The sequence below is a fragment of the Natator depressus genome, chromosome 1 (assembly GCF_965152275.1).
Source record: "Natator depressus isolate rNatDep1 chromosome 1, rNatDep2.hap1, whole genome shotgun sequence".
Taxonomy (NCBI): Eukaryota; Metazoa; Chordata; order Testudines; family Cheloniidae; genus Natator; species Natator depressus.
This window is the reverse complement of record NC_134234.1, coordinates 306,181,394-306,198,198: the sequence shown is the minus strand read 5'-3', so window position 1 is coordinate 306,198,198 and position 16,805 is coordinate 306,181,394. Positions and strand designations below refer to the sequence as shown.

The 16,805-nt window shown below is 41.5% G+C and overlaps 1 protein-coding gene across 1 annotated transcript in view; it reads left to right on the top strand.

Moving 5' to 3' along the window:
• SLC13A1 (solute carrier family 13 member 1) overlaps window positions 1–14,773 on the top strand; it is a 68,482-nt gene extending 53,709 nt beyond the window's left edge. Inside the window, exons 12-16 of the mRNA XM_074942341.1 lie at window positions 236–345; window positions 2,523–2,684; window positions 4,067–4,204; window positions 4,353–4,540; window positions 14,742–14,773. Of these exons, the coding sequence (XP_074798442.1) occupies window positions 236–345; window positions 2,523–2,684; window positions 4,067–4,204; window positions 4,353–4,496 (554 nt within the window). The 3' untranslated portion in view covers window positions 4,497–4,540; window positions 14,742–14,773. The remainder of the gene's footprint in view (window positions 1–235; window positions 346–2,522; window positions 2,685–4,066; window positions 4,205–4,352; window positions 4,541–14,741) is intronic.
• The last annotated feature ends 2,032 nt before the right edge of the window (window positions 14,774–16,805 follow it).

Below are 16,805 nucleotides of genomic sequence, written 5' to 3'. Positions count from 1 at the left end.
ATAGCTATCTTTCATAAGAGGGCAGCTTCTCAGCTGGTGTAAAGTATCATGGCTCCACTGAAGTCAATGGCGTAATGACAATTCACAGCTGCAAAGGGTCTGCCCCAGGAAATTCAAGATGATGAGAAGAAAAGCTTTCCTAATTTGATGATAAAGATTTGGCTTTAAATATTTCACTTGTGTATCTGGAGAAAAGCTGTATCAAGAGGTCTTTTAAAAACTTTTTTTCCCCTAGCTGTTTTTGATTACACTCCGCTGATTACTTGGAAGGAATTTCAGTCATGCATGCCCTGGGAGATAATGATTCTGGTTGGTGGAGGTTTTGCACTGGCAGAGGGCTGTGAGGTAATGCAATTTCTACAAGATTCTGAACAATTAACATGACCTGTGCCAAGACGAACACAGACTAATGGCATATTCAAGTTTCAGAGTGATAGATGTGTTAGTCTGTATCAGCAAAAACAATGAGAAGTCCTTGTGGCACCTTAGAGACTAACAAATTTATTTGGGCATAAGCTTTTGTGGGCTAAAACCCACCTCATCAGATGCATGGAGTGGAAAACACAGTAGGGAGGTATAAATACACAGCATATGAAAAGATGGGAGTTGCCTTACCAAGTGGCGGGTCAGTACTAACAGGTCAATTCAATTAAGGTGGAGGTGGGCTATTCTCAACAGTTGACAAGAAGGGGTGGAAATCACTTTTCTCGTGCTAATGAGGCCAGTGTAATCAAGGTGGACCATTTCAAACAGTTGACAAGAAGGTGTGACTATCATCGGGGGAAATTAGTTTTTGTAGTGACCCATCCACTCCCAGTCTTTATTCAGACCTAATTTGATGGTGTCCAGTTTGCAAATTAATTCCAGTTCTGCAGTTTCTCACTGGAGTCTGTTTTTGAAGGGTTTTTTTGAAGAATTGCCACTTTTAAGTCTGTTATTGAGGTTATTCAAGGTTATGATGTCATTTTACCAGTGTATCTTGCTAACGATTAAACCTGGAACATGGAAATGCAGAGAAGATTCAAGAATATTCAGATAGGACACTAAAAAAAACAGAGTCAAGCCTCAATTAACAGACTTCATAAATTATATGCCTGAAGCTAGTAACATCTAAGTCTTTGTGCACAGAAGTTTGACATAAAGACTTACTTGGTGAATTTCACTGCATATAAATGACTCCCAGTTAATCCAAAACCTTTGTTATCTGAACAGTTGTATTTTTCTGCTGTTGAGGGGAAAAAATCTAAAGGCAAGCAATGAACTGGAGAAAAAATACAAATATTTTGGTCAGTGAAGTCATTTCAAAATCTTTTAATCCTGTCGCAGATTTGTATTACTTGTTGTTGTTACTGTGGTAGCTGTTAGGGATCCAAAGAGGGATTTAGAATCCCATTGTACTACAAACTATACAAACAAATAACATGACTCCAGAAAGAAGATTTGAATTTTGGTCTCCCACATCCAAGGTTTGGCAAGAAACTGTGAGTGAGACAGACTCTGTGGCTGTTAGGGTACTCATTTTGGATGAGAGAGGCCCAAGTTCAAGCCCTACTCCACTGGTTAGTTAATTAATTATACATAATAGAACAGCTTCAACAGGAGAGATTGAGAGGTACCCATCTCAGTATAGCTCAGTGGCTAAGGCAGTCTCCCTACAGTATAGGCTAGAGCTGAGTTTAAATTCTTCTCAACATCAGGTAGAGAGGAGAACTGAACCTGGGTCACCTAAAGCCTGAGTGAGTGCCCCAACTACCAGGCTAAAAGTTATGAGAGCTCTGACTCCAGCCCAAAAAACTGAAAGGTTTCTCAGTTGAAACTATACAGTGAAAACACAAATTCACAGATAGTGTCGGGTTGCCCAAAACTGCATTTTTCAGTGAATAAACTATTTGCCAAAAAAATTCTCCCATCTTTATTCTGCATGGGTGGAGCTCCCATGTAGAGCAGCACAGATTTATCCCATAACTAAGGGGAGCAGGATTTGGTCCTAGAGCTTGTCCAGGAACATAAGAACGGCCATACTGGGTGAAACCCGAGGTCCATCTAGCCCAGTATCCTGTCTTCCAACAGCAGCCAATGCCAGGTGTCCCAGAGGGAATGAACAGAACAGGTAATCATCAAGTGATCCATCCCCTGTTACCCATTCCCAGCTTCTAGCAAACAGGGGCTAGGGACACCATCCCTGCTCATCCTGGCTAATAACCATTGAGTGACCTATACTCCATGAATTTATCTAGTTCTTTTTTGAGCAGACTAAAAACATTTGAGGTTGTCTCTGTAAACATCTGTGAGGTATAAACATTGCAGTATAGTTTCTCATTTCTTCTCATAAGGCAATGTCTTGATATGAGAGCACCGCAATAAAAACACATGGTAGGATGAAGTATATTTTATAATCTGTTATCTCTAACTATACAAATATGCCACATATTAATAAATGAATAAACTTCATTAATACTGTGTTGGTTACATTTTTCATTCAATAATTGTTGTGTCATAATAATATCCTATTCCTTATTCAGGTTTCAAAACTATCAGCTTGGATAGGAAGCAAAATAACCTTTCTGGGATCATTACCAATGTGGTTGATCAGCCTAATATCATCTCTGATTGTCACCTCAGTAACAGAAGTGGCCAGCAATCCAGCTACCATCACTATATTCTTGCCTATATTAGCACCTTTGGTGAGTACCCTATCTAGGTCTGTTTTAACCTTCATGTTCCTTGCTCTATGCAAGAAAAATACACTATATAATTGTAATGTGTCTATAAACTCACACACACACCATACAGCTGCCAATCATGGAAGTAGGCACCCACAGCTGCAACCAGTAGAGAAAACAAAGCCTGCTATAAAGGGGAGAGTACAGAGCCAGAAGGGGAGGTAGAAAGTCCTGGGTTAGCAAAGGGGTGACAGTCCTGTGCCAGGCTGCCTTCAAGAAAAAGTAAGGAGACTATAAGGCCTAAAATTGAAGGACTGGTAGACCTAATTGAAGGTGAGGGTCCAGGAACTGACCTGACTGAGAAACAAAGTAAGGTGGGTCAGTCAGGAGAAGCTGAGACCCCTCAAGAGACTACCCCAAGAAACAGTGACAATGATATATAATAGACTTTCAAAGCATGGGTGCCATCAGTGTAAAAACTGAGCTGGTCAAAGAAATAGTTAAAACAAACAAAAAACATGATTTTTAATTTTTTTTCAAAATTTTGATGGACTTTTGAATGCTTTGAAATCAAAAAATCCCCAACAATCTCTATATCTTGTTTTTTAAAAAGGAAGCGTTTCAAAGAAAATTTCTGGAAGAGGCTTTTATCACAATTGAAATTTTTGAGAAAACGTTTTGTTGAAAAATCAAAAGTCAAAATCTTTGACAAGCTCAATCTGAAAAACAGTAGTAAGCCACCTGAGAGTTCCTGAATATGTATTTCCCACTTCCTCAATCACTTCTCCCACTGTCAACCACTGTCCTCCTGATCAAATACTGGGGGAATGGCATAAAGTTCATCCTCTCCTTCCTTTTACCATCTGCACCCTCTCTGTTCTCTACTCTTCCTCCTCCTTTGTAACCTACTATGTTCAGCTCCCCCTCTTCTCATCTTGCCTGGCTCCCCCATCCTCTATAATTATCATCTTCTCCCACTGCTCCAGTCACGTTACTTAACTTCCTGAATCCCTTCACAAGCTTCCTGTCTTTTACCACATCCAAATTCAAGTTCATCACGCTCTCTTTCAAAGCTCTTCCTGCAACTGTTGCACTATATCTGCTAGAATGCAAACACTCTGATGCAGGGGCCCTTGTTTTAGTCTGTGGTTCATAAAACACTGTGTATTTTCTATGCTAATGTTTAATTATAATTACAAGAAGTATTATGATGTAATCATGCTGCAATTATAATATTTTGTTACACAATATAAACAAATAAGTTGTTCTTTAGAAGATTGTTCCTTCGTATTTGAACAAGTTATTCAGTTCATTCATGCACTTGTATTATTGTAGCAAGTAAGTATTTGTAGGTACGTGTCCCTGGAAATCTGTTATTTCTCATTATCTTTACCATCTGGCAGGCTGAAGCTATTCATGTGAATCCACTTCATATTTTGATACCTACTACACTGTGTACTTCATTTGCATTCCTGCTTCCCGTAGCAAATCCACCCAATGCCATTGTATTTTCATATGGTCATTTGAACGTTATTGAAATGGTGAGTTATTAACAAAAATTCCATAACATCCAGTGTTGCTCTCTGATAATCACACTAATGCTGCTGTCTGATTTTGCCATTTTGGAAATTTTCTTCAGAATTGCTTAGTTTTCCTGTTACCAACTTTTGATTTTTATTATTACTCTAGGTGAAGGCTGGCTTGGGTGTTAATATCATCGGAGTTGCTGTAGTTATGCTTGCAGTCACAACATGGGCAGTGCCCCTGTTAGATCTTCACACATATCCAAGTTGGGCACCAGATCTTTCCACTGTGAATAACACAGGGCCGTAAAAACTGTCTGGCAAGGTTTTTGTGGGGTTTTTTACTATTATTTGGTGAGTTAGTAGTAATGCAAAATACACCACAATAATGATAGTGATCTATATTTCCCAGTCTCAGGGACTGATGATCTGCTGATCCTAATCAGGAATAATGTTATCCAAATATGGACCTTGCAAACACCATCAAGCTTCAATGTGTTTCTTATCCAGGTCGTCTTATTCAGATTTTACTTGTACATGTTGTCGAGTACCATCGATAAATGTGCACGTTCTTTATAACTGCCAAATTGGCCCTGTTCTTGGGGTCATAAAATAACAGGAGCTATCTATTTTAACATTTTAAATGTTGTAGGAACATTTGCTGCTGGTCTGTAGAACACACTGTATTTTTTTTCCAAGTCATAAAATTTTTGATGATGATGATGATTACAAATGAAAGGTCAGGTTGAGGATTGTCTGAACAATCCATTCACGGCCCTGTCCATACATCTGATCTTGTAGGAAAAGTACAACCCGTGGAGAGCTGCCTGGGCATTTATACTACCGCTTTTCTGTCAACGTTTCTCTGGCCGTCCCCTCACTATCTGCAAGGAGAATCATTCAGACCCCAGTTCTGGAAAGCAATGAAGCATTTATTTAAATCTATCCCTATCCAGGACTGCACTTAAGCCAGGGGTTCTCACAACAAATTTTTTGGTGGCCTCAGAGTGCAGCTGGTGGCTGCAACTCTTGCTGGTGGCCACACTGACACTTTTCCCTAAAATACTTAATTAATTTTAGGAAAAACAAATAAATATGCATGTATACACATCCAGATCATGCAATTTATTTATGTAGGATTTTTTTTTCAGACTCAATAAAAATAATGCTGTGAAAAGTGATATTTGTGTGTTTGTTAATATCACTTTTCACAGAAAGTCCTGGTAAGTTAAGACCTGGATGGAGGGCTGGGGGATGAGGCAGCAGAGGCCAGTGGCGATGGATGGGGGGCCCCACCACCGCGTGGTTGGAGGTGTGGGTCAGCACATGGAGCTGGGGGTCAGTGCCCTGGCCCAGCACCCACTGGAGCCCAGGGTCATTACCCGCAGTTGCATGGCTAGGGCCAGGGATTGGCGCCCAGGGCCGGGGATTAGCACCCACTGCCATGCAGCTGGGGGTTGGCACCTGCTGCTGTGCGACCAGGGCTGTGGGTTGGTACCCAGGGTCAGCGTTTGGGGTCCGTGCCCACTGCTGCACTGATGGAGCTAGGAGTCAGTGTCCTGGGCCAACACCCACCGGAGCCAGCTGCTGTGCAACGGGGACTGGAGGTTGACATCCAGGGCCAGCACCTCCCAGAGCCTGGAGTTGGTGTCTGCTGCTGCGTGACCAGGGCTGGGGATCTGCACCAGGGGCTGGGGATCGGTCCCCATGGCCAGCACCTGCCGGAACCCAGGGTCGACATCCAGGAGCAGTGCCGGGGTCAGCGGCCAGGGCTGGGGGTCAGAGCGCACAGCCAGGGTTTGACTGCCAGCAGGTTTGGAGCTGGCACTTGGGGTCTGCACCTGCTGTCGCACCGGGGATCTGTACCCAGGGCCAGCAGCTGCTGGAGCTCAGGGTCAGCATGACTTAAGCATTTGCTTAAAGTTAAGGACATACTTTAGGGTTGTCCTAGATAGAGATGCTCTCCTGAATTGGAGCCTATAAGAGTGAAGAATAAACCCTATCAGAATAATTCTCTGCTCAGTACCTGTCAAAACAATAGATGCATTCTTTAGATTAATACACAGTATATAGTCCTGGAGAGTTAAAATTCAACTCTCTTTAACAAGTTAATATCCCCTTCAGGATAGGTACAATTTTAAGCTTCCTAGGCTGTATTAATGTTAGAAACCTTAAAAAAGCCCATGTGATTGAAGAGGAAGTTTACAGTTAAAAGCTGTTTAGAGATCATTTACATTGTTATAGTGTGTTTTGCAGATTAAGAGCTATAACATTCTCCTCTTACAGTAGTTAGTGAGTTATGTGTACCATAATCCAAGTGTTAGACAGACTCAAGTCTGCATGCCTGAGATCGGGTCCACCTTTGTGGCTGCCTTACAAACAGTGTAAACCCTAGTGGGATGGGACCATAGGAGTGTTTTTCCCCCTGGGGAACCTCACAAAAATAAGATTGGTGTCTCTTCAGGCAATCCCAGGAAGCAAAATTTTACAGATATTTTCTTGGCAAGTTTGAAGAAAGGGGGCATATTTTCTTCGGCTATGGAAAACATGAAGTAAGCAAACCTCTTGTGCCTTTGCCACAATGAATGTGACATCCTTAGTTATCCAGGCTTTGCAATCCCAAGGATATCTATTGTCTTATTTCTGGGGCATCTAAATATTGCCCAACCAAGGCAATTTGTTTATTGCTTACAACCCAGTGTTGTAATGTTGATACAGCAGCACTGATTGAAATTGTCATCTTAAATATGGCATTGTGGCCCCCTGAGTTTTAGTCCCAGCAAGCAATTATCAAATCAGAATGTAGCTCCTGGAGCTTGCATGCTCGGGTACCTGTATTCTCCCCATCTTTATTAAAGAAAATGCTGACTAGTTACATTTTGCCAGCCCCTTAACAGTTAATACAACTGTTTCATTATAAAACTGAGGTTTAGTTTGTACAGTAGAACTGTCAGTTAGCTTTACTGCTGTTTTATTTAGAGGCTTTTAATGATCCCATTGACAGCATAAAAAAAGCATCCAAATAAACTGGAGACAAGTTTAAACATTTCAGGAAAGGATGTACTCTTAAAAGTTATTTTTTACGAACAGATTGTATTTGAAGTGAATAGTTTGCAGGGGGCAGGAGGGAGAAGTGAGAGTTGTACAGAAAATATAAACTGCAGTGATTTGTTCTGTCTATTTTTGGATATTTTAAAGTGTGTAGCAGAGGACACTTCCCAATGCCTCCTGACATGCATTCCTCCTACTCTACCATGTTCTGACTCTGGCCTGAAAGGGCCTTCAGAGAGTCCATGTTCTTTATGATTAGGCTTGAAAGGATTAGATTTTTACTGGCAAATGTCAGTAAATATCGATTTCACTGTACACACACAAATTGAAGAAAAAATATTTCCATCAATGATGATTGAAATTTACTGATAGCATAGTAACAAAAATGCTGCTTGAGAACTTATTAGTTTGATTTAAAGATATTTACCTTGTATATTTTGTCATGTGATGTCAACAATTTGTGTGTTAATGGTTATAAAGCTTTAACTTTTTGAATCTCAGTGTCTATTGTCATTAAATGTCTGACCCCGCTATTTTCTGATCCCCCTAAAATTTCCTGCAGGTGTGAAAATTTAAATAAATATTAAAAAAACTTAACCCATAATTTTGAGCAACTGAAAATTTAAATTGAAAAAAAAATGCTTACAAATTAATAGATTTTGTCAAAATTATAAAAAAATAAAAATCAAATTCTGCCAAAATTATTTAATATAAGGTGTTTCTCTACATGATCACTAACCATAAGGGAATATCATACTTTGGATGATATGGAGGAGGTATTGGGTGTATTACAAAATATAGTCCTTATTTAAACTTATAAAAATAGTAATATTTGCTATAAATTTTCATAGAATCATAGAATATCAGGGTTGGAAGGGACCTCAGGAGGTCATCTAGTCCAACCCCCTTCTCAAAGCAGGACCAATCCCCAATTAAATCATCCCAGCCAGGGCTTTGTCAAGCCTGACCTTAAAAACTTCTAAGGAAGGAGATTCCACCACCTCCCTAGGTAATGCATTCCAGTGTTTCACCACCCTCCTAGTGAAAAAGTTTTTCCTAATATCCAACCTAAACCTCCCCCACTGCAACTTGAGACCATTACTCCTTGTCCTGTCATCTTCTACCACTGAGAACAATCTAGATCCATCCTCTTTGGAACCCCCTTTCAGGTAGTTGAAAGCAGCTATCAAATCCCCCCTCATTCTTCTCTTCCGCAGACTAAACAATCCCAGTTCCCTCAGCCTCTCCTCATAAGTCATGTGTTCCAGACCCCTAATCATTTTTGTTGCCCTTCACTGGACTCTCTCCAATTTTTTCACATCCTTCTTGTAGTGTGGGGCCCAAAACTGGACACAGTACTCCAGGTGAGGCCTCACCAATGTCGAATAGAGGGGAACGATCACGTCCCTCGATCTGCTGGCAATGCCCCTACTTATACATCCCAAAATGCCATTGGCCTTCTTGGCAACAAGGGCACACTGTTGACTCATATCCAGCTTCTCGTCCCCTGTCACCCCTAGGTCCTTCTCTGCAGAACTGCTGCCTAGCCATTCGGTACCTAGTCTGTAGCGGTGCATTGGATTCTTCCGTCCTAAGTGCAGGACCCTGCACTTATCCTTGTTGAACCTCATCAGATTTCTTTTGGCCCAATCCTCCAATTTGTCTAGGTCCCTCTGTATCCTATCCCTACCTGCCACCGTATCTACCACTGCTCCTAGTTTAGTATCATCCGCAAATTTGCTGAGAGTGCAATCCACACCATCCTCCAGATCATTTATGAAGATATTGAAAAAAACCAGCCCCAGGACCGACCTTTGGGGCACTCCACTTGATACCGGCTGCCATCTAGACATGGAGCCATTGATCACTACCCGTTGAGCCCGACAATCTAGCCAACTTTCTACCCACCTTATAGTGCATTCATCCAGCCCATACTTCTTTAACTTGCTGACAAGAATACTGTGGGAGACCGTGTGAAAAGCTTTGCTAAAGTCAAGAAACAATACATCCACTGCTTTCCCTTCATCCACAGAACCAGTAATCTCATCATAGAAGGCGATTAGATTAGTCAGGCATGACCTTCCCTTGGTGAATCGATGCTGACTGTTCCTGATCACTTTCCTCTCATGTAAGTGCTTCAGGATTGATTCCTTGAGGACCTGCTCCATGATTTTTCTGGGGACTGAGGTGAGGCTGACTGGCCTGTAGTTCCCAGGATCCTCCTCCTTCCCTTTTTTAAAGATGGGCACTACATTAGCCTTTTTCCAGTCGTCCGGGACTTCCCCCGATCGCCATGAGTTTTCAAAGATAATGGTCAATGGCTCTGCAATCACAGCCGCCAACTCCTTTAGCACTATTTTCAAAATGAAATGCAATGCTGTGAGTGAGTTGATTTTTATTCTTATCAATATTTTAATTATTATATCACATGACAGTAGTGACAGCTAAAATGAGCACAATTTTCATTAAAAGAATGTTATCCTTTCATGAGTAAAGGAGTGGGTGGTTGAGTGAATGTGGGATTCCTGTGACTGAACCACTGTTAAACTTTTTTTAAAAAACTAAGGAAATTAGCAGACAAACCAGCTTTGTTAACATTCAGACATAACAACCTTTTTTGAAAAATCTTTTAAAGAATATTTCAGTTAAAATATATCAGCATATGCGCAATGTGCCCAGCCATTTGATGGCATCATCATCAACTAGGTGGAGCACTTGTAGCCCGCTGTTGAAATAAGTTAGTGGGCACTCCTCAAGGATATGCAACATAGTCTGAAATTGACCACAGCTGCATCGTGGGTCATTAGAAAAACCCCATTTAAAGAGATTGGCTGCACAGTTGCCCTGTCCTGTTCGAAACCAGGTCAGAGATGACTACAGGTGCCTTGGTAGATCAAAACCTTTTGGACAGATGGTTGGGTCAATGATCATAGAATCATAGAATATCAGGGTTGGAAGGGACCTCAGGAGGTCATCTAGTCCAACCCCCTGCTCAAAGCAGGACCAATCTGCAACTAAATGATGAGAGAGTGATTAACAACACTCATCACTGATAGCTCGTTGAGCCAAGCACATTCCACTGTCCTGTCATGTGGTGGCATAAATGACCATAAAGGCATCTAGAAGTCAGGCAAGTTGGTGGGTGGTTAAAAAGGTCTGCCTATAAAGGCAGGTCGCTATTCTCATGGATCTTGGCCAGCAGAATAACAGAGGCCTTCTCATGGCGAATATGGGACAGTGCTATGTTATTAAGGATCAGTAGCCATTGCAATGGCAGCGTTGTCTGTAAAGTCCTGGTAACAATATGCATAGCTTTGTTAAGCTTTATCTCAGCCAGTCTTGTGTGAGGCAAGCAACACCAGACAGGAGCACAGTACTCTGCTGTTGAATAGCAGGGGGCAAGGGCTGGTGTTCTAAGCATCCAGGCCAATGGTTCTCAACCCGAGGGCTGCTTGCAGCCCAAACAGCACACAGCTGCGGCCCATGTGACATCCTCAGGGCCATACATGTAGTATATGTATTGTGTGGATGCAGCCCACATAACACAGAGAGAGCTGCCTATGTGGTCCACAAAGGTAAATAGGTTGAAAACCACTGGTCCAGATGCTCACACTCCAGATTGAACCGACCAATTTTCTGAGCAGGTTATTCCAAGTGCTGACTTTGGCTACCATCTGTCTCAAGTGGTTGTGGTCCATTAATGATCAATGTCACACTGAGGTAAACCGGGTTTGGATCATGCTGCTGGCATTGGCCATTGAGGAAAACATTTAACTTGTGGCTTGCACTTGCATTATGCAGATGAAATACACTAGAAACTGTCTTGGAAAATCTTGGCTGCAGGCCAATAGTCTGCCACGAGCTTCACATCATCATGATAGTTAGTAGTCAGTTAAAATGACAAATGCTTAAATGCATGGAAATTCAAAAATGTTTTACACTAAAACCAAAACCTCAGTAACAATAGAGAAGCATAATTAGGATTATCCTAGCAATCTGGACTATGCCTCCCTCTAATCTAACATTTGGAAAAGAAACTGGATAGTTTGCAGATGTAGAACTGATAATGTTAACCACAAAGTATTGGTTCTAAAGGGTTAAGAATAGAGGGAAAATAGAAATACAAAATGTTAGGCTCTACAGGTTGGGTTGATTCATCTCTGACAGGCTGCACGGGGCACCATTCCAATTGCCAAAGGAAAATGTCCTCTTTGTCACTAGTGCATTAGTTATTTATGGCTTTATCCAGAGGATATATACGGTTTGGCAAATGGTCAAAATTATTCTTAACAATTGACCAATATGATGAATATATTAAATATTTTTAATGCTTCAGGCATAAATGAATATAAAATGAATGTGTTTTCCTTTTCCATTAATGTGTATAAGTAGAATGTTTTAGTATATAAGTAACATTTAGGATATGTAATATAATTACTATTTACTAGTGGCCCCAATCCTACACCTGAGGAATTCAGTGGGAATTTTGCTTTTTACTTCAATAGGCGTAGGGTCAGGCCTTTGTTTTGCTATTTTTATTGATGTTCAGTATTTAGTTTATCCTTCCCTCACTTTATTTCTTGGAGGCATGTGTTCAAATTATCAGAAAATACAAATCAAATACTTCAAGGAACTTCAGCTCATCTTGCCTGCACACCCACCTAGTGCATACCCTGAGCTGCAGCTAAGGAGCACTCAGCACAGTGGCTCAAAACGGAGAGAGGGTGCAAAACCACCTTTACGTTCCCTCAGTCTTTTGAGAATCCAAATGCCAAGCTGACCCTAGTGTCAAGTACAACAGTCTGAAGGCTGCTGCAACTTATGCCCAATTGCCAATGGCCCCTGGATACCATTACAACAGTTGGTGACAGCTGGAGTGCATGGTCTCTCACCACACTCGTGTTTCCCTTTCCACCCTCTTGCACTAGGAGCCAGGAATAGAGAGTGTAGCAATCACTATAGCAGCTCTAGACCACAGAAGAATTCCCCCATGTAGGGGAAATCCTTCAGTGGCCAGATCTGCCAGGTTTGGAGCTTCTTTGTGCCGTTGGAGCAGCACTAAGAAGCCCCAAAGTACTGAACCATCAGGAAAATCATACAATATTAATGATTGAGGGAAATACCACATCAATGTTACAATAAATTATCCACCTGTGTGTGTAAAGTTGACTAAATATTTAGTCTCTTTTTGACCAATATACATAGAATTGCTTTTTAGTGCTATCTTTTCCCCCACTGTTCTTGGAAGTTATTGTATGTTTTCAGTTTACCTGTGTAATGTACAATTACTGTATGACAGTGCTATATCTTCACATGCTTAAATCTTACTTGTAAAAGTAATATTTGCCAAATGTTGTACAGAGAAACCTGTGTTAAGTGTTCATTTAATGGGTCCTGATCTGTGAAGGAAGGCAGTCTTTTGACAAAGGTGGCTGAGAATTTAAAATACTTTCTATTGTCATAATATTTCAGAATCAATGCAGGAAAGGACCATCATGGATAAAGCTAAAGGAAATCTCATTAGGGAATAAATTATAGGTATTTAACAACAACAAAAGCCCTGCTTAGCTTATAAAATACTTTCAGACGCAAATGCTGAAGTACTCACATTTTTATTGTTAGTGAAATGTAAATACTTAACAAAAAAAGTTTTTAAAATATATATAAAGTCACTTGTAGCTGAAACACTGGTCTTTCCACTAGGCATCTTGTTGAGAGGTGAAATAAAGATGGAACGCTTTTCCATCATCTGCGGTCAGGAGGTTCAGTATAAAAGGTTAAAGCAATCCATATATCTACATGAAATGCAATCTCCAGTACACTGGGTACCTTTCCAGTGCCCGCTAAAGTCAGGGAGCATCTTTCCAGAGACTTCAGCAGACATTGGTTTGGGTGGCAGCTCCTGGATTAAGCCCACTCTGTGCCATGGGTGCATGGAAGTCCAAGTCAGTTCACCTGGTCTCTTAGGAACTACTATATCTGGGCCCAGTTCTGAACGGCTTTAGAGGGCTTGTCTATATAAGTAGCTTAATATACATACCCCTAAACAGTCAATCCATCGTTGAACCCAAGAGACAGATTCCAGGTTAGTGAATTTCCTATTATAAGAATACAAATTTTAGACAAGAAAAAAAGTCTATAGTAAAGTATGTGGGGTGATCGCTTAGGACAGGTGGATTTTAAAACAGCTTTCAAAGTAATTTATCACCCTGAGGAACTCTTTCTTCAGTATACAAAGCATCACCAAGGTTCATGCGGGTTTTTTTACACGGAATACTTATACTGTTACTTTGCTACTTATAACTGTTTGAATCAGCAGTAGTGGAATAAGAAGAGGAGGACTTGTGGCACCTTAGAGACTAACCAATTTATTTGAGCATAAGCTTTCGTGAGCTACAGCTCACTTCATCGGATGCATAGAATGGAACATATAGTAAGATAGATATATACATACAGATAAGTTGGAAGTTACCATACAAACTGTGAGAGGCTAATTAGTTAAGATGAGCTATTATCAGCAGGAGAAAAAAACTTTTGTACTGATAATCAAGATGGCCCATTTAGACAGTTGACAAGAAGGTGTGAGGACACTTTAACTTAAGGAAATAGATTCAATATGTGTAATGACCCAGCCACTCCCAGTCTCTATTCAAACCCAGGTTAATGGTATCTAGTTTGCATATTAATTCAAGCTATTTCCCCATGTTTATTTCTCCCCCTACTGTTCTTCACATGTTCTTGTCAACTGCTGGAAATGGCCCACCTTGATTATCACTACAAAAGGAAAAAGAAAAGGAGTACTAGTGGCACCTTAGAGACTAACCAATTTATTTGAGCATAAGCTTTCGTGAGCTACAAGTGAGCTGTAGCTCATGAAAGCTTATGCTCAAATAAACTGGTTAGTCTCTAAGGTGCCACAAGTACTCCTGTTCTTTTTGCAAATACAGACTAACATGGCTGCTACTCTGAACACTACAAAAGGGTTTTTTCCCCCTCCCCCCTCGCCTGCTGGTAATAGCTCACCTTACCTGATCACTCTCGTTACAGTGTGTATGGTAACACCCATTGTTTCTTGTTCTCTGTGTATATAAAATCTCCCCACTGTATTTTCTACTGTATGCATCCGATGAAGTGAGCTGTAGCTCACGAAAGCTTATGATCAAATAAATTTGTTAGTCTCTAAGGTGCCACAAGTCCTCCTTTTCTTTTTTACATATAAAAGTGTGTGCAAAGAGTTCCTGCTCTCCTAAATAAGCTGTCTGAATAATTGGCTTTTATCATCTATAGCATCTTGCAAGAATCTACTTGTTACTGCCATACACTTAAAGCATTTAGAAAGGTTTGATAAGCTAAAGCTGGCAGTTTGAAGCTTTGTTGTCCTCTAAAAATGGCAGTGATCCAGATACAAGATTGAGACACCTTTTGTTGACATCCTTGATTGACTTGAAAAGATTGGTTTGCATAGCATTAGAAAAACCACATGCTTGTCTCTTTCTTTTTTCAGATGTCACTTGCTTTGTTCAGGTGCTATTATAACGTATCAAAGGAGGAGAAAATGGGTGGCATAGAAAATACCATAATTTGCAATGTTCGTACTGCAAAAGCAGATGGAGCTGTGTGCATGTTGTGAACCATTCATCCATTCCAACCAAGTGTTAACCCTTTACTGTTTGCATTGTACAATCCCAGGGAAGCAGTTATAGTTTGCACAACACTGGCTTATGATTCCTTCCAATATTTCATGAGTAATTGTAGCGGGGTAGTCATCCACTCCAGAAAGGGTTACAGCCAGCCCTGGGAGAGGGCTGGGGCTGTGAGCCAAAGGCTAGGCTGATGGGGAAGGCAGCCACAGCTGGGGCCACGCCCCAATAGGCCTCAGCTGGCCCTATAAAAGGCTGTAAGTCAGGAGCTCAGAAAGTCTCTCTCTAGCTGTGAAGAGAGAAGGGCCTAGCTGCTTGGGAGCTCACCAGGGTACCTAGAGTGAAGCAGGGCTGGGGAGCTCCAGGCCGGCAAACCCCGAGCGTGCAGGCCTTGCTGAAGGCCTAAAGCAGGTACTGGAGTTGCAGAGGAGCAGCCCAAGGTTAGGCAAAGGCAGCAGGTCCCAAACCCTCCTTGCCGATGATGAGTGGTACAGACTGGAGTCCGCCCCAGTGTACGGTAGCTAGACGAGGACTGGCAGTAGCTGCTGAGGCAAGGTGGGGATAGAGGGTGTGGATTCCCCGGGGAGGGGAGACCCAGACTGTGGGAGTACTGCAAGGGGCAGAACCCTGATGTAGAGGGGCACCAGGGTCCGGGAAGGACACGGGGGCTTGAAGCAAGCAGGACACCAGCCTGCAGAGGGCACTCCGGAGGCTAGAGAGCTAATTCCCAGGATGACCAGTGGGAGGCGCTGCGCCGGTGAGTCACGCCTTGCTACAGTGATATACTGAAAGCACTGACCCCGAAAGAGCTAATTGTGAGGAGCTCTTTGTACAATACTGCCTTATATCCAGTACCTTTTAGTCCAAAGCAGAGCAGCCAATGTCACTACCCCGACAACTGCACTGGCCGTCACTCACAAGTCTTGTTTTACGCTTCCTTCACCATTGCTGCATTGGAGGGAAAATGTAGTGCATGACGCTGACAGAACTCTGTGAGGATCATAATGTGAAGTTGGAGAGAAGCGGAATTTCTCTTCATCACAGCTATGACTGGGACATATGGCAGGTACCCTACTGCCTCTCCTGTTTAATGTGAAACCTCCATATACTATCTACATCCTCTCCCAAGCCAGCACAGCACGGGAGTTTGGGACAGGTGGGAAGCGCATAGTGAATCTTGGGCCATCTAGTGTGTGATCTTGTCTGCAAAGATGAACAATACGAGCTGCTTTACCAGAAGCTGTGCTTATACCCTTGGATGTACATAATTGTAGAATACATTACTATGAAAGGAGATGTTTCCTGACTCCAGCTGATGTTCATTTTATGCCAAGAATCATAATAGCTCTTCAGATGTTATCTCAGCCAGAGAGACTGCACATTAATAAATGTCTAATCCTATTTGGAAACTACTAGGAATTTTTTACTTCAAGTGGTTAGTAGTAGTTGAAAAGTAAAAATCAATAGTACTGTCCACTGCCAGATATTGTAAAGTGCTAGGAAATATAATAGGAAAGGAAAAGCCTTGTATGTGATGGAAACAAATAAGACTAGAAACCTTTGAGAAACCAATTATGGACAAAGTAATGGAAGATTTCAACTACTTAGACATAAGCTCAGATATAAAACAAATCCTACTTGTCTTACATGAGTAGTGTCAATAAGCCAATTTCATCCCAGATGTAAATCCTTTCCATGAGACTATTCAAGACCCTGATCCATATCCTCCTGAAACCTATGGCAGTCTTACAACTGACATTAATGGGAAGTGGATCAGGTCAGGGCTGGATTAAGGCACAGACACTACAGAACTGTACATAAGGCCCTGACTTCTGGAGTCATTTGATTACGTCGGAATCTAAGCTTTCATTTCAAAACAGAATAAGTATCTAGCCCTTGTGTTTACAAAGAATAGCTTGGAAATGTGA